The sequence below is a fragment of the Augochlora pura genome, chromosome 3 (assembly GCF_028453695.1).
Source record: "Augochlora pura isolate Apur16 chromosome 3, APUR_v2.2.1, whole genome shotgun sequence".
NCBI classification, from domain to species: domain Eukaryota; kingdom Metazoa; phylum Arthropoda; class Insecta; order Hymenoptera; family Halictidae; genus Augochlora; species Augochlora pura.
Genome location: NC_135774.1, coordinates 19,270,442 through 19,289,677, shown reverse-complemented (window position 1 = coordinate 19,289,677; position 19,236 = coordinate 19,270,442). Strand labels below are relative to the sequence as shown.

The 19,236-nt window shown below is 36.4% G+C and overlaps 1 protein-coding gene across 2 annotated transcripts in view; it reads right to left on the bottom strand.

Moving 5' to 3' along the window:
* Dnt (tyrosine-protein kinase Dnt) overlaps positions 1-18,841 on the bottom strand; it is a 70,260-nt gene extending 51,419 nt beyond the window's left edge. The window contains exon 1 of one of the 2 annotated variants that reach the window (XM_078176801.1): positions 18,715-18,841. Coding sequence is in view for 1 of the 2 variants with exons in the window: in XM_078176800.1 (XP_078032926.1) it covers positions 6,198-6,297 (100 nt within the window). In the remaining variant the exon portion in view is untranslated. Of the gene's footprint in view, positions 1-6,197; positions 6,800-18,714 lie in introns of those variants that run through there. The other variant, XM_078176800.1, reaches the window with a different exon arrangement.
* Between the last annotated feature and the right edge of the window lie 395 nt (positions 18,842-19,236).

Genomic DNA, 19,236 nt, shown 5'->3' with positions numbered 1-19,236 from the left:
TATCTTCCTTTACATGCTGCATTCTAATCAACATTCTTCAGTATTCTTATACGGAAGGAAATCTTTAATTGCGTATCAGCGCTAACCATAAAATGAAATTTATGTGATAGCGAATTTTATTCCATAGTGCGACAATATAAATAAATCTAGCTTCCTTTAAAATGCAACTAAAATGCTGTAAAAAGATTAGAAACGTCGTACAAAGTATTAAAACGATGCGTAAAGTTTAAAAACACTTGTTATCGCGTAATTCTAATTTGTAATAAGAGTTATTGAAATATGTACAAATACTGAAGCCAAACAACTTCAGTCGTGAGAAAAATGCGGAAACCCGCGTAATGTTGGTTAGAATTTATTAAAATGGCACATGAACTCGGTACATTTAGTCCGAATAAACAAGATTGTGAGAGTAAAAATGATTAAATCATCATAATCGCGCAAAAAATCGAAAATAACGCTGTTAAACAGGATTTTGAGAGAGTTCTTAATACGATGTCTGCAATAAGCTGATCGATCGACTATGTATTCTTAATGAGTCGCGGAGCAACCCCTTGTTCCAAGTCTAAAATATTAACGACAGTCAGTCCCTCTCAGTGATCGAACATGAACTTACTCTGCTAATGTTTCTTTAGCGTATGACCATTTTTTATATTTAATTTTCTTTCAATATTAACACATTATCGTCTGATAATTCTTTTGCACCGCTATTCATAAAATGCCGACATTTTTTGACATTATCTGTAGAAATGATATAGTCTATGTAAAAACCACGTAACTTGTTAAAAATTATATATTTTTCAGTAAAATTTTCGAAAATCATATAAGACAAATTTGTCTTCATTACAATTATCTCTGATTCGTAAAAATTAAAATTTAATTTATTTTGAATTAAAAGAACAAGTATCAATTGTTTTCTGTAATATACTAATGACTAATTTTCGTCATGTGAACGAATATGTGTTAAGAAGTTACGACACTTTGAAAATTTGAAAAAGTCGAATTCTCTTTTTGTGATAAATAGTAGTTTTAAAATATGAGCAATTTTTGAACGTGACAAAATATCCAAACAACTTAATGACAAGATAAAATAATTATAATGACACTTTCTTGATGTATTTTATGGAACATAATAACAGCAAATTAATAGAACATTTACCCTCGATTAATATACAAAATTTTCTCCTGTTAATCGTAAGTGTAACTATATCGGACATTTATCTTATCTCCTCATAGTTAATTGATGCAAGTGGAATGCTAATAACATAAAATAAGAGGTTGCAGAGTTGTACATGGAAAATAACACTAAAAAACGAGTATCCTTAAGGATGCTGACATTAATGGCAGTAGTAAAAGTGATATGCATATAAAGTGACATAAATTTTTAAAATATTAAACGTGTTGAGTCAGTCTCTTCGAAGATTTATTCGTAAGATTCAATGAACAAAATGCTTCGTCTAAATTCGTCAAAAAAGTATTCCAACCATAGCTTTATTGTTTCCTGTAGAACGAACTTTGAAAATATTCAACAAAAACGGTGACAAAATTTTCCTTTAAGCGACATTTTATCTTTTTTACATTTTCCCATACGATCATCAAAATTGTTCAAACAAAAGTTAATTAGTAATTACTTAAGCGCAAATCACCAAATCTGTTTGATATTATCTAGCAAAATAGCGGGAAAAATTATCAATAATTTGTATAAAAATCTGATAATTAGAAAATAAATAAAATTGTGTGTTGTACATCGATTAATAGATCTTTGTATAACCATACAAATTAAGAACTTAGTAACGTCCTAAGATTCATTCCACCCCTTTTCACTATAATAACGAGTCATACCCGTGATAAAGATTCCATGTAAAATCTACTAAATTCGCGAATATTATTAATTTATTTTAAATCGAAATAAAATTTATTCTTCTGTTATCAAAGACCGAAAATGAAAGTACATAATGACAATACAAGAAACAAGAATTGTCTGGTTTTATTAAGGAAAATGTTAAGAACTTGTAAGTGATAATCAACGTAACGTGGAAGGAGTCAGTGTAAGGGGCTAAATCGCACCCACTCGTTTCCTTCATAAACGCATAAATTTCGCAGTCCAATTAAATACGTTTCGTCTAGGTACATTAAAAAAAAGCTTTGAAATCGTTCCCCCGAAAATGGTAATTTGCTTAGGCGCCTTTCTTCCATAGAGCGGTTCAATTAAATATCGTGGCGGCGACCGATGGTTTCCAAGGCGCGAGAAGGCCGAGAAGAAAGGAAGAGAAAGAGCTCAGGAAATTCTTTGGGAGCTCGTCGCATGCTGGGGGAACAGCTAACGCGCTCCGAATTTATAGGTGCAATTAATAACGCCTCGCTATTTAGCAAGGCGTGCAAACCGATTGCTTTCATTGAGTCGAACCGCGCGGCACGGCGCGGAGCGGAGGCTCGGAACGCCACGGCTCGGCTCGGCTCGGCGCGGCAATGCTACATACAATTCGATTTCACGCGAAGCTCTTGACGCGAGCACGTTCGAGTTGGCCGGAGAGGCTGTTCGGATGCATATGAAATGCGTGTCGTCGACCGTGGAACGAGGCGCAAAGTGCGTGCTGGCTGAAAACGCGCAATCCCACGCGCGAGCGAGTTCCTCGCAAAGGCGAATGAATCCGCGGCGACTCGGCGATTTCGCGTCGGTTCAGGTGTCGCCGGAATACACGTGCACACCTCCGCACCCCATCCCGTGTTCCTCTCCACACTGTTTTTGCATCACAGGACTGCCCCGATGCTCTGCATCGGAGCTGAACGGTTTTTGCGGATCAACGAGCCGAGAGCGAATTATCCACCGCCGTGGAAGTTATGGAGGAAATATTGGAAAGTTCGCGGCGTCGAGTGGCTTTTACCCCGTTTCCGGTACGGCGATTCGTGTGCAACAGCTTGAACGACGATTTCTGGCTAACAGCGACTACAAATGAAATCCCGCCGGAGAATACGCGCCCCACAGTGTCGAAAAAGGAGATCGGGAACGTGAGAATAGAACGAGAGGACCGAATGGTCGCGATCACGCCGGCTGCTATCGTCGGATATATTCGTCGGGTTTGCCGCGAATCAGACGTGTTATCCTTTCGTCTTTTTGTTAGGTCGTTGAACCGTGACCGCCGACGCTCGAGCAGGCCAATCCGTTTTAATTGAACAATTGTTGCAACGAGGTATTCGCGCGGATTAGAAGTCACGCTCTCTCGTCGCCCGGGGGGTGTTATTGAAAACGTGCGATTCACTTTTTTTGTTCGCTTAAGAGGCTTCTCGAAGAAGGAGCTTTGTGTTGGGGTTGCTAGCGAGACCCTACTAAAGGATTATAACAAAAATTATTTCATTGTTGGTGAGATAGTAAATACAGCTTAAAGATAGTTGGAGAGTTTTTCTCGATGATCGATCAAAGTCTTGGGTGATTTTATAAACTAAATCAAAACTAGACTAATATCAAAATATTCAAAATCGATAAATAAAAGTCTTTAAAAATCTTTAGCTGAGATAATTATCGGAATGAATCATTTTTAATCGAATATTTTATTCGAATAACGTTCATTCGTTACTCGTCATAATCTATCTATTCGGTTAATAATGCGGATAATAGTTGACTGTTTTTGTGCTTATGTAACAAACTATGTAAATCACATTTTACATTCTAGTCTTATTCGAATAAATTTTTGTCTGGATATATTTGTCGAGTCAAATTTTATTCGTCAGCCTTTATCTCTTATCCTTCACCCGAAATATTACGAATATTATATATTATGAATATCATTATAATATATTAATATATAAATATTACGAATTTTTATGTTACTAGCCTGATCTTGATTTCGTGCAGTATGGATGATTTAATTAATTACTTAGTTGTTAATAAAAATTCAGATGAAATGAGGTTGAAACATAAAGCCATTATATATAATAAATTAAACGTCCATTATGAACATTGTTATTTAATATTCACTAATTCAGTAATGATGCAGAATAATTATATCAAAGAAAATAAATAAAAATAAAGATCAAGTATAGTTTAGTTTTACGCTGAATTACGTAGCATATTCGCTAAAGTTATTTGTAACTAGATTTGTAACTCGTTTAGGTTTATTTAAAGTTATTTGTAATTGACACGTGAATGTTCCATTTGACTGACTCACTTTCATTTTATGAAATTGCTTTTAAACGACATTATACAGTGATTGTGGAGATGGCAAACGTGTGTAGGTCGCGTAAGAGCAAAGTGTAAAAATAAATATTTTCTTGAAGACAATCCATTACATGCTGAGCATAAAGAATTGGAATGCACGAATCAGATTTGCAATTACATACACATTGCTTATGATTTATCGTCGATGGAATAATTCTGCATAAAGTTGCACAACTACATAGTTTGATGCTCAATGCTATGAACCTTTGACACCGACAATTCTTCACTGTCCAATACTCAATTACAATTCTGAGCACAGCTACTTTAATAGGCTTTCGATCGGTGGTTAGGCTTTCAACGGTGACGCATAATGAAATCGTTCGGACGAATCGATTAAACAATTGTTTGTTAGTCCGCTGAAGAAGTTCACGTTAATTGAACTGCTTTATTTCCCGCGTGAGAATTAATGAACGTAATAACTACTTTTGTACAAGTTTCTGAGATCTTCTTTATTCATGAAACTGGTTCAGACATGAACATGAATCATACTGAGATATTTGGAAATAAAAAATGTAGTTGTATATTAACACGGAAATAGAATTTCAACAATTTTGTCCGGTTTGCAAAGCGAACTATTTAAATAATTTTGGTCAAAGTTTTTCAAACTAAAGTTCTTCTGTTTTAATAGCCTCACCATTATTCAATCCCATGTGGATATAATTAGTAAATTTGAAGAGCCGAAATTAATATACTTTGTGAAAAAAATTATTGCATACAGAAATATAAACTACCTCGCTATACGATTGATAACTTTAATTTCCATGTATCTTATATAATGGAAATACGAATATATAACTTCACCTATTTTATATAGAAAGACACATCACTTGTTTGTGTATAGATGTAATATTAAAATTAACGATCAAAAATAGATGAAAATAAAAGAACAATCATAACACGAATTAGAAACTAAATTGTTTTCTCTTTGAATAAAATACACAAGCTAAACTTCAGCCTGTATCTCGTTCGTGATATGATACTTCAAAGCATAGTGGTTCAGAAAGCGGCAATTTGTTTCTAAAATCCAAGTTTTCAACTTCAACTTTACGATGAAACTTTTTTTTGAGTGAATTATTTTTCAGATATTTGAAATTTGCATACTTTCTTCTTTGCCAACAATTTCTTCATTGAACATAAAGACAAAACCACAAAGTTTGTTTTATTACTCATTTTAATTGCTCATAACAAACTATCAAAATGTGATCTTTTATTACGAGCTATTCTGTACATAAATAAGTATAGTTTAGGGATTTATTTACATCAGACGTATTTTTTAGTAACCTTGTTCATAATCAGTGAAGTGTTTAGAACAAATAAAACTTTACAAATTGTTAAACAGAAATGTGCAAATTTCAAGGGTAATGGTCAATTTTTTACTTTAGGAAAACTTCTAAAATAGATGTTCGAAATATTTTACGAGAAGTATGATTTACCTATCTATATCAATATTAATATTGTATATATACGAATTTATGGACGTATTTAATATATATAACATATATTTGATACAGATAGTAACCATTTATACTTTTATGCTAACATTAGACTAGAATTATTAATTAGAATTTTTTATTTCTTTTTTTTTCGGACATTACCCATGTGCCGTTGACAAGAATGTATTATATACATACACTGTTGTAACTACATAAATATTCTAACTGAAACCTATTTTGAAATAATAATTTCTACACGAAAAATTGTTATCGAATTTTCAATAATTTTTAGCAAATAATCAAGCAATACATAAGAAATTAGATTTTTATTAGAAAAAATCTGACATAAAAACATTTCAAGTGTTGATCCGCTTTCTGGATCACTGTGCAATGGCCTCCACCTGTTCTAAACATCCAACAAAAATGCACACGAAAATTTTAATTCATCTGCAGCTATAACAGCTCGCATCCTGCAAAGAACATGAGAGCTAAGCACGCGACGGTCAGCATCACCAGCAGCAATCATAAAGGAATCGCACACTTTCGCTTACCCATCAGTTTCCGCACTTCTGCCTGGCTGAGGAAGAGGTTGAAGTAACTTGCACCTGGCCGCAGGAGCATGGACAGCAACACTGCCAATTTTAGGAGCATCGTGACCACCACGTGCTTAACCGATTGTATGTACTAGCACCCGTAAACACGCGTTACGTTACGGTCCGGCACGGCACGATGTTACAGTCTCACGTCCGGTATCATGATCCACGGGGGCCAAACATAAATTCACGGGCGATAATTCACGGGCGTGGACCCACGTGACAGCAGGTTATTCCGGCGCAGCGTTCGCGAGTGGTCGAAAACAAGCCACGATCCCGATAGTAATCGGCCAGCCGCTTCGTACGGAGCGATGCTTTTGACAGTTCGTGGCATGAAAATCACGTTCTATACCCGTAACAGGCACTTCCCGGTAATCGCAGGCCGGATACGTTCGCGAGAAGCGTGGACGGTGTTTGTTCGGATGATTAGACAGCCCGTGAAACGAGCCACGAAAACGTAGAACCGAAATCAGATGACGCGAAGGAACAAGAATGCACACACGAAGGAGCGCGCGACATACCTGCCTCACGAAAGCCACAACCAGTTGTGTGCTCCGACCGCCATGGGTCGAGCGAGGTCGACGCAGGCTCGCCGAGCCGAGCAAGGCCGAGCAAGGCCGAGCAAGAACGACCACGGCCGAGCTGCCGCCGCGAGGAGCGCTCGTTCCAAGCTAACTACGGATCGGCCAACTTCGGGATTCTTCGCAAGACCGGCCGACCAAGGGGAGAGAATTAAAATTGCGATTCGCAAACACGCCGCCAAGATTTACGACAGGGTGCAATCAGGCTGCATTTTTGGAGATATCAGCTACTCGTCGGCGGTTAGGCATCCCGACTCCTGGTACGTAAATACAACGCTTCTTCGTTGTTCAGAAAATCAGAGAACACCGGCGACGGTTATGAATCAAATGTTGTGCTCACGCGCGCTCGATCCCGCTCGTTTGCTCGCGCGCTTTTGTTTTCTGCACTCGAATGTTACTTGTTGCATTTTCCCCGCGCATATGCTCCCGTTGCGAAGTCATTTGTTTTCCAGCTGACAGTTCCGACAAATATGACGAGGGTTTCGCGTGTACTCGATGAACAGAAGTCGATTCGCTCGTCAGAAGTCTTTGGCCGGAGGTATGTAACCGAGGTGTGATTATCACGCCTAACTTAACTTAAATATAGAAGTGCATATATCATTCTTTTGAGAGAATGAGGTGTTCTGTTTCGTGATATTTTATTTGGAATTTTATTTCGTGTATTTACTCATGTATTTATTTCGTTAATTTACCTGCAAATAATGTAATTATTTTAAGAGAAAATGTTGTGTAAAACTTTGTATACGATTAAAGGTTAAGGGTTAAAAATGAGCAATTACTTTTTTAAGTCATAATAATACACTTTAATTGTTATACACTATTTAAGCTCACTCAAAGAAGTATACCTTTATATTAGCAGAAATGGAACATATAATTTAGAAACTACGAGTTCTTAGTTTATTTTTACATTTATTGTAAGTAGTTTATACATTATAGTTAAGCTACTTTATTGATAAATTTGTAATCTAAAAAATTTTTATATTCAAGCTACTTCATTGGCTATCAATTTCTTAACCTTAGAATACAATATCTGAATAATATTTAAACAATAACAGTAATATATACTATAGTCATATAAGCGATATAAAAATTCAGTATAATTTGTAAATGTTTATACATTAAATAGTGTTAACGTAGAATTGAAAATATAAAAATTACATACAAAACTGTACTGAATTCGTGTACATATTATGAATCGAAATTGAACTCATAGAAATTACATATAAAACTCTATTGAATTTATATATTGCTTACAAAAGATTTAAATGTATGGAATTTTAAAGTTAAATCAATGATAGATAATTAAGTTCACTGAATTTATAAATTCTCTTTTAAAAAGGCAGCATTTTTTAACAGATACATCTTTCAGTGTGGTTTCATATCTTAATATTAAATTACAATGAAGAAAATAAGCTAATATGAACTGATTCTTCATATGTAGTGCAAGTTATAGACATTGTTAATTATTCAACTAAAATTAGTCTCTTAATTGAGTGCCTACTATTTATGTAAATCAATCTGGAAACATGTACATTGAATATTAATATTCTGTTGGCGGTTAATTTGGTTTTTTGTTGTGCTTGAAATACATACTACCTTAATTTTATTCAATTATCTTAACCCGAAAAATTAGCTCCACCCTGCAATTGATATATAATTTTCCAAATAATGAAGTCCGTTCCAATTTACTTTCAGTCTTATGGAACATTATAGATAATAATCTTGATACTTTAATCTCAAGGTTGATACTGAGAAAAATCCATTTACATTGTTGATAAAATTAGACCATGTGAATCCGTATTCAATAAAATTTATATTAAGAAATTATGGTCCTATAACGTTGAATAATATTCTCCAACAATCTTCTCAATTTTTGAAAAAGTTTAGCTCGTTAACAAAAATTACACAGACTACATATCGTAACATATACCTACTCACTAAAAAGTAGCAATTTGTGATTTTTCTGTTCAAAAACTAGTTTACAAATTCGCTGAAAAATCTAAACTCAAATCAATTTTAGAAACTCGACATCTGCAAACGACTGGAGCAAAGATATTCTCCGTCTAACCGACATAGTCAAATTCCCCATAATTCCTATACTGATTACTTACGAGACTCGAGATTTGCAATGAATTATGAGAACGCCCACGTAGCCCTTGCAAATCATGGCCTACCTTTGTCCTTCTTTTGTCTTCTTTGGAACCTATCAGGACGAGTTTGATTACCGAACTTCGTTATTACGGCCTCGAGGCTGGAAAGGGACAAGATGTTTCGGTCTCCGTCGTCGTGAAATAGAAAGAGGGGGGAAAAAGAGACGAGGAGGGAGAGAGACGGAAGACGAGCAGGACTCGTTTTGCAAATTTGCGGTTGATTGAAAAGCCTGCGCCGGACCTAAACGACGCTGGCAACTGAACACGAGGAAAGCATAAAATAAAAAGTCGACGGCGATTATTCCGTTGTACATCGTGAATCACAAGAAGCATTAAACGAACACGTTCATCTACGAGCTCAATCTCTTACCTGGTAGCTGGCTATAGGAAAAGCAAATTCATTTCATCACTCCAACGTTTCGCCTCTCCTTCGTTTCCAAAGTACTCGGCATGCGGTCGTTAACTTAATCTCAATGATTATACGGTTAACTCCATTACGATTTTATATTATATCGACGCGACTCGAGGAACCCTTTGTGTATGACTTCCATAATGAATCATGCGTGCCATGGAGCTACATCGACGAGTATCTGGTAACTGTTACCAGTTTATCGCTTATCGACCTCAGGACGAATCGATTTTTGATGGGCTACCATCCAGTCGCGTCCAATCCACTCAAATTGCGAGTAAAATTTTCATTTGAAATATAAAAAAATACCGATATGGCGCGACAGTGTTGACTATGGAAGTATTTGATCGCCTACGTTTGCAACTTTTAACATCTAAAATGTACGGGTTAAATTGGAATGCTCAAAGTAATGCAGTTATAATAAAAGACTCCCGAAATTGTATCAGTCAAATTGAGAAATGAATCGTTCTTTCATATTTTTAGCATAACGCGCCTATCAACGAATTACGAGAAAACGCAGATGTGTGTTTTATTTATTATTGTTTGACGTTTTATTGACTAACTTCTGCATGACTTCATTTTTTATACACAATTTTAAGTTAGTTTAATCTTGTAAAGTCTCATAAATTAGCAAATAAACTGAGGAAAATATCAATTTTTATATCTACAAGGTATACGATACTTTTCGAAGCTATGGTTTCATTTTTTCAACAGTCAAATAAGTGTACTTTTTAACTTTCAAATAATTGTATTTAGATATAATCTAAAATAAATATCTGTATTTAATACAATTTAATATTTATATCTACGCACATTACTCAAAGTGTAACTTTCATGTCATCATTATGTTACGCGAACTATGTGCGCGGTGTACAATATTAAACAGTTTAACATAGACATACGCGGCCCTTGTTAAGGGTCGTACACGCAGGCGTTCGAATATTTACGCGAGCCATAGTGTAATCTGATTAAACGGTTGCAAGCGCGCACGTGCAAGAACATCGTAAGAATTTTTTCGCTGGGAACGCGTTATGAATACAATGTACAATATACGTACCCAAGAGTTTAGTATAGCGCACGTGATACCGTAGAAAGAGAGGGCGGCTCTGTAGCTTCTGCCATGAAACTCCATTTAATCTAGAGCAAATACGAAGCGGTTCGCTTAAATCAAAACAGAGTCAAGAAGAGAGAACAGTTTCCTTTGTCGGGTCTAATCTGGACAAACAGTCGTATATCACGATGGTGTCATCGTCCAGGTTGCTGTTTTATCCGCGTTTATCCCAGTAGCGGCTACCGAGGATTTCAAAGGTACCGGGAATATCTTCGATGGCTTCTAATTTTGGGTCGTGAATGCTTTCTTTGTTAAATCGTTTCATCCCTCACGCCGACATATTTATCTTCGCGATTATTGAATCCTCGCTTATTCACACTGTTATTTTTATGCACGAAAATATACAAATTCCTATCACTTTTATTAGATAGCTCCATTTATGACTCAACCGAGTACATGAACTACAAGATCATGAAAACGTAATACAGGTCCATGGACACTTTCTTGTTTATTTGTATAACAAATTTTCTCGTTGCTTTAACGGCAAAGATTATGTTGATCTATTGCCTGAAAATTTTCGTTGAATTATCTAGTAAATAATTAAATTATTTATACTTTTTGCGGAAAAACGTGGATTAGACCCGTGTGACTTAATCTGATTCGACTAATTGTTGCTCCAATGGTGCAGTTTGTATTTTTAAGGGCAAAAATCTAAAATCGTCTGTGTATTCATTACTATCATTGTTCTATCGGTTGTAGATTTTATCAGCGTTTTAACTCCTCTGTGAACAAAATTAGCATTTATGAAGCCGCTGATTTTGTTTATTATCCGCTATAAGTCTTTAAAACTATCAAATATCAGATTCTGCATATAAATTCGCAACAAATTCAGCTTGTTTAAAAATACCTAATACTTTACTTTGTAAAGTTGAAAATAGCATATCTTTCTTCATTGTGATGAATGTTTCATGGAGAAACATCAGCACAACATATGTTTGTTTCATTGTGGCTAAAAGTGAAAGATAATGTGATATATAAATTGCTATACTTAACAGGATGTAAACCAAAGAAACTCTTCTTTTTATATTTCCTCTTATAAAAAAGAGATCACTTTATATTTCTTAAATTAGATCATTTTCTGTAAAATGTGCAAGAATAAAATTGATAAGGTCAGCTACTAAAATTATATTATTTTGTTCGTGATTATAATAATATTTTATTGCAATAAGCGTACAGGAAATAGTGGTGTATAATAAAGAAACGGTATGAGAATGAAATACGATAAAGGAGAAAAAAGAATGGAAAGATTGGAAGAGATGTTCTATTCTCCAGTAATATTTATAATTATAAGTAATTAATAATTAGAAGTAGTTACTAATTCCAAGAAGGATTAATTAGAAATATTACTTTAGAAGAAAATAAATCGAATCTGATTACTTAAACGTATAATAGCTTGTTTCATATTAACTCTGTTACCGTTAATAAAACAATAAACAAAATATGGACATACGCCGCTTGTAAATACACTTCTTCGAAAATATAAGAACATATTCTTGTATCTACAGTTCTCGTACCTAGCTACATTATCTCAAAATCGCAAGAAAATCGCAGAAAAATCAACGTGCATCGCCAAACGCTCTTACATCTGGAAGAAATACTTTTCATCCGTCATTATCACAACACCGTAGAACGTTCGCGCCGCGAGAGTGACGGCAGAAGTATTTCGCCGGGTACATCCCGGACATCGACCGCAAAGAACCAAAGACGTGCTTCAGGCGCACAAAGTTCACAATCGCGTATAGAGACAATGCATCACGATTCTGCGTAGCCGTCATTGACTTTCCCGGTCGTGAATTGATTATTCGTTTGCCGTGAAATCCCACGGCAGGTGATGCTCGCGTAAGAATGTCTCATTAGAAGAACATAATGGCGAGCGTTTTGAATGGTGAACGTCATCGCGGTTCGAAAGCTTTGACGCGGACGCGTGAAACGCGGTTGCACGAGTACGCGAAAGCCCGGTTGCAGAACGAGGAGGAAGAAAACACAGCGTTTCCTTCTTATCCCGTGGAAAAAAAGCTGGCGGCGTTATCACGCGACCAGGTTTCCGCTCTGAAAAGCTTTCTTTGCCCGATCGTGGCGCCTGCCTCCAATTAACGCTTTTCCGCGGGTGTCAAAAGGGCCGACTGGCGCGCTCCAAAGTGAATTAAACCGGGCCCCGTTTACCACCGCCTTTTTACAACGTGCGCAAACGCGGGCGCGCGTGCACAAGCCGGCTTCGTCAACGTCACTATTCTTATTGCTTGTACATGATACGAATGCACGCGATTCCGCCCGCGCATTCAATCCGCCGCAAATACGAACGCGTCCGCATCCGATTTCGGAGAAAACTCCCGCAAAATACGGCCAGCGCCTGGTTTAATTTCAATTAATGAGAGAGAAACCTTTGTCGAGCCGCGAATTGTACCACCGCGTTTCGATCGACGCTCCTGTGGTCGCGTTCGCAATTCTGTTTGAGAGATTTCCACCGCGTATTTCGCGTGCGCGCGGCTCTTTGACTCTTTTTGAGTGTTCGAACCACGGGAATTATTACTCTCCGACGCTGTCGTCTCGTAATTGCTTTAATTAACGGTTTTTTAAACGCGGATCAAAGCGAAGATTTGTTTACGGGCTCGTGGACCTATCGGCGCGAACCTCTTTGACGTTCTCTCGCTTTGATATGCTTTTAACGGAGTCGTTTGTACATAATTATTCTTTCTGAAAGAGTCATTTTAAATCGGCCACGATGGTAATTTTGTTGAAACGAACCGCGAGGAACTTGCGCTCATATCTGACTAAAAATATTTCCGCTAAGAAATGCATAAATTTGTAAGTATTATTTCTTTGACCTGTGCTAAATATGCTTCGTTTGAAATAGTAATTTATTTCTATATTAAATTAAATATTAACCGAAATACTTAACATTTTCACGACCACGCCAAGAATTTTAAAAGTTTCATAAAATTGTAGTATTTTATTTAATTAAATTAATATTGGAAAGCAAACATATATGTCATCAATTGCTTCTTCAACATTCTTATCTCTTGCAAATCTTAATCAAATTATGAAATCATAATATTGGTTAGTGCAAAAATTAATTTTTAGAAATTAAATAAACAATTCCGTCGCCTATATATGGGTGTAATTGAAACTTTATTTTATGAAGAAAAGAAATGTATTCAAAAAATTGCGAGACCTACAAGATAAGACTGATTGATGTCAACAAGAAAAGTAAATAGAATCAAGCCACTTAATTTAAAACAAGGAGATTTTACCATTTGGCTGGTTAAATGTTAATTGATTTTACAAATATATAATATGTATTTGAAATATATATTTTACAGTATGAACCAAAAATACTTAATTAAGGGTGGTGACGCTGAATGTGGTGAGAGAGTGTAGCAAAAGAAAGGGAAGGATTCGGTCTGGTTCAACTAGAGGGCTCATAATTCTTCTTCTGTTAATTCTATTAAGTTACAAAGAATATAATAAAACAAAATAGTATCTTTAAATTCTCTTAATATCTTGATTATTGTATATTTGAAATATTCGTTTTTATCATAAGTTCAAAAAGATTCTCAGTCTAATAATGGTTATTAGCAGCGAACAAAATATTGAAATTATTTAATCATGTACTTTTCTGAACAATTTCTTTTATATTCCGTAATAGTTTGGAATTAACTAATGAACGCAATTTTATTGCTGATCTTTTCCAGCAAAATTGTTCGAGTAATTGTCATTTTCAGTTCCAGAGTATTGAAATGTTTGTAAAACGGTTTGCAGAATCGCGTTAATTTTAAATCGTGTGTGCATGTTCGAAAGTTCGACTGCTGTGATTTTAGCTGACCTTAGGCGCAGAGGAATGAAAGTAGAAATTGCAGTAGACAAGGTATACGAAGGGGGTGAGTCTGAAATTAAGAAGATATAGATAAAAAGAGTTGGCTGCACGTTGGACTAACAAGACTCAGGACTCAGGGGCTATTATCATAATTGTGGGCTGCAGGCAGTGGCTGTGCCCACAAACCAGAATGCCTCTTGTCTCATCTACCTTCGTTTTCTCCTTCTTCTTTCTTGCGCTCTCTTCTTCAGCCGCTTCTTCGTCGAGTCTTTTTACACAAACCCCCTCGCAGTCTCGCATTTTGCGCGTCTCTTCGCTGGTCTTTTGCACGTGCTAGAGACAAATGGATCGACCCCTACGGCATTTAACTTTCACGCTGCGTATTTCCATTTAGATTAAAATGCTTCCTCGATATTTTACAAATTTGCGACAAAATATGACGGAATTTACTAGATCTGCTCAGTGGACGTAATGCAAGGAAGTGTTTAGCATAGATAAAAGTATTTGGCAAGAAGTAGCTGCATTACGTAGCAATATTACGTTGCAATGGTATCTTCATCTCAATGTCACGTGTTATGCGCAAGCAGATCTGAATAAAAATATTTGAAAAAGTATTGAAAATAGTTAACGAAGTACTTTTGTTTATATGAAATAATATTTCAAGATTTATTTGAGATAAGTCTTAGAGATAAGTATATGTATTGGAAATAGTTATTTATGTTGTGGTAAAGAAAATTATTAATTGTAATGGTATTTTTTTAAGATGTACTGGAAGTAATTATTTGAAATAGTATTTCATGTGACCAAATTTCTATTAATTATTAGAAATTCTGTTTCTTACGATTGATATTTATGAAGGCAAATAAATAACTAAAGAATAGAATCCTTCTTGAAAATTCTTATTTAATAAAGTTAAAGTTTTAATATTATTCATTTTCATATTAAGGATCGAAAATTGAAATAAAATTGTGAAGAAAATTTTTCACTTTAATCCAACACGAAAGTTTATTTTATCATAGCTTTCGAACACATTCGAAAGCTTTGTTTACGTAAAACGTTTCGTTCATCTGGCCTATACACGCTAGGCGAAGGAAGTGGTGTCATCCCATTATCCTTAGAGACGTCTGCAACCGCAGATGTACATGCACACACAATACCAGCGTCTATTCAGAAACAATGCTAAAATCCAAGATGTAATGTCTGCCAACAATCGTTCCATTCTCTCCCGTATCTGTACTTTCCTTGATTACAAGACAGGCTTTAAGATCCTGCCAAGACCGACACATACACCGCGACTTTCATTTCGAGGAACAGCGATGTAACGCAAGTAAATCGACATCAAATGTCAAGACCGCAATCCTTTTGATCGAATTTTTCGTAGCGAACTTCCGGAGAACCATCGCAATCTTTCAAGATTCAGTCACTGTCGCGAACTTCGAAACGAAACTAAAGCTTCCTTGCAAAGTAAAGTACACAAGAGTTTCGGCAGCGGGCATTTACGAATATACAGATTCATGTTTTTGACAAATCCCTTTAGATTGACGTAAAATGAAGCTATTAACCAGAAGCGATTACAGTTTTTATTTGCATATTTTTCTATGCGAACTTTTGCGATGTTTTTTTTTATAAATGCTCTTTTCGAACAGGCACTAACTATACATGACTTAATTTTATGCGATGTTTTGCGATCTCCTTCTTTTATATTTATGTCATAAGAATGTTTTAGTTCTCTGAATTCTTCTATTACTTTCAAATGGCAACTACTGAACTCTCCCATAAGTGATTCAAGCATAATAAGTCTGCATCAGCTGAATTCGGCGTGTTAGAAGGCTATTTCCTGCAGACAGAATCGAGCGAATCAATTGCAAAACGATCAAACCGTTTAAAGATGTTAAGACCATGGCTGTGTTCTTTCAATGAATACAGGCAATTTGTATAAACAAAACCGTTTATCGTCGCATTTCTCTCGGCCTGCTTCACAACAAATCCTCAATTTGCTATTCCAGATTTGAAGTTTCATTCGTCGAACGTCGAGTCCGTCGCGTATTTCTGACCCGATAACTGGTTTACTCTTCCATCTTTCGGTGTTTATCATACTTCAACCTGCATCCACTAAGTGGCGTTGCTAAATTGTTTCTTTTTTCTCGCGTTTCCTCTCGTGTGTTCTTTCAACGAGAGATGCCAGGGGCGTGTATGTTTGTTTATTCTCGGTGTACCCTATTATTAGGGACCGGTGCTGCTCGAAAACCGAATGGCCCATGCGGATATTTGGGCCCGGAGAGACGATCGCACAGCCCCGTTCCCTCTCTCCACACCCTCCGCCCCCCTCTCCCTTTCTCTCACTCTTTCTTTCTTTCTTTCTGATCTCTCCGCGTTCTCTCTACAGTCTCTCCAACTCGGGCGTTCAGCTCTCCTTCCTCCCGACCCCGTTGTTCTCTCCCCGGTTTCGCGCGTAAGCGTAGTCCCAGACGAAGGAGGATAGCCGAATAAATTTCGGGACGTAAGGTTGCCTGGTTCCCGGCACGGCGTGGCTCCGCACGACGGGGGCCTTGTGCCTATCTAGATCCTGATTTAGCCTCCACCGCATTTTAATTTATCGCTGGTGATCGTGCCGATTACAGGAACTCCTATTCTCAAGATGGAGAGAAAGAGAGAGAGAGAGAGAGAGAGAGAATGGTAGAATGAGAGATAAACATCCTCATGATCGTCTCCTACAGTTAACTAATGCGTTGGCAGAAACTCCATTCCGCCATCCTTCCGCAGGGTGACCGATAGTTTCTCGCCTCGATGTCTTCGGATTGATGTTCAAAAGACATTGTTACCTAGAGACCCGGTGTTCTCTTTAAAGGGCGCGTTTCGACAAGAAAAATATATCAATTAAGCACAGCTGGACACTTGTATCAGAAGATAGGGTAAACGTACCTATTATGGGACGCTTTGAACCTCTTATGCACTGAGCACCACTATAGTGGCTTTCGCGGATGCGAAAAATAAATTGTTATATTTAAAATGCTTGTATCATATCTTTAAGAAAAATTATAATTTAATCACTAAACACTTCATTTCAATGTTCTCATGTAAAGAACAGCATTATTCGTCACACATTGCAGTGCCGTATCATTTACACGTAATTCGCGTTGAACACTGCCGTACCGAGAAACAGCACCGCGTAAAGTTCCGCCGTGCCTAAGAGGTTAAGAGGTATAAGACTATCATCTATTTCAATACAATTTATTGCGTTATTGTTGAATATTTATACTACTGTTCGTTGTATTAATGTTTCTAGGTAACGTAATGAACTTTGAAATATGCATTTAATAAAACAATTGTTCCATAAATTGGGACAATGTAAAAATTGAAATAGGGTATTGTGTCAAATGCTGAGCCTCTCTTACAATAATTTTACTTATATTTGAAAACGATGTAATTAAATAGAAAATATTGAGTATTTTAAATAAAATTACGGAAATCTTCTTAATACAGAAATTCTATTCATAAAACTCGTCTAAATTACCGAAAAACGATGACATAATCCTTTGCTTCAATCTATTTTTTTATTTAAAGTAAATCAGGTAAATTAATAAGTGAATTTATCTAGAATTAATCACTGGAATATAGTATTTACCTAGAATAGTATTAATCACAGTAATTGGAGCACAGTAACTAGACCAGTGTATAGGAATTGTCACAGTAATTGGAAAACTATTGACCTAACTTGCAATAACTAGAAAAGGTTATGTAATTGAAACACATTAATGAACTCTTCATCTTTTTAAGAATACATTAACTTGCTTAAAAATTGTTTTGATGTGAATATGAAATACATCGCTGTATAATTGAAATGTTCTCAGAAGTACGAAGTAGGTAAAACAAACTATTTTATTTGTCGAAAATTTTGACCGTAACTGTAATGAATACGGTAACTGTCACTTAGACTATACGATATTTGATGGTATGTTTTTGTCATAACATGACTGTATTTGAATTTCCATAGTTATATGACAATATCTACGTGAGCGAATGTATAAATAAAAATGTAAATTAACCCATTGCGGTCGTATGTCTACTCTCAGCTTCCAAAGCAATTTATTTATCTTTTTTCATCTTTTTTATTTTTACATAAAATTAAAACATATTATATTGTGTTACATATGACTAGACATTAAAACGGAGTTAATAAATTTTGGTTTTCCTTTTTTTTTTATTATTGTTATCTTATTACTGTCCACTGAAAGAAAATTAATTACGACCAGCACGACTTATGTATAAATTTAATACGACCGCAAAGGGGTACTAGCAAAATTTTTACGTTCACTGTCATATGTTCTATCTAGCTTTTATTGTATTATTTATGGCAATGTTTCAAGTAGAGATCACACTTAGCTGGTGTTTCATAATAGATATTCCTACCTTATTTATACGTCCCCTTCGTTTTCACGCGATCTCGTTTCCGTGGGGCGACTCGTGGGATCCTTTATCTGCCACAATGCGACGCTGATGACACGTCCTGCAGGTCCACCGATTCAATAACTGTCTGTTTGCGCAGACGACGACGCCACGTGACACGCGGTTAGGGACATCATCCCGCACCCTTGTCCACCGTTATTTGTTTAATTTGACGGCATTGTGCCGCGCCGCCGTGTTTTCGCTAGTTTACGCTCGATTTATCGTGCTCGTGACTGTTTCCTGCATTTTTAACGTGGGAGAGAACGCCGCGCGCCGTTGTCACACTTAGATGTTTAATCGTGTCTGATGCGGTCCGTGGGCCCGTGTGAAAATCACCGAGCGTTTTTACCAGCTCGCTCCACCAGCGTGACAAACGTCGCTCATTCATGCGTGCAGTCACATTCGCGTTTTCCATATTGCGGCGATATTCATTCGCACCGTAACGCGTCGCCGGCTACGGAATTGCGCGCAAGAGGTACGAGCGTG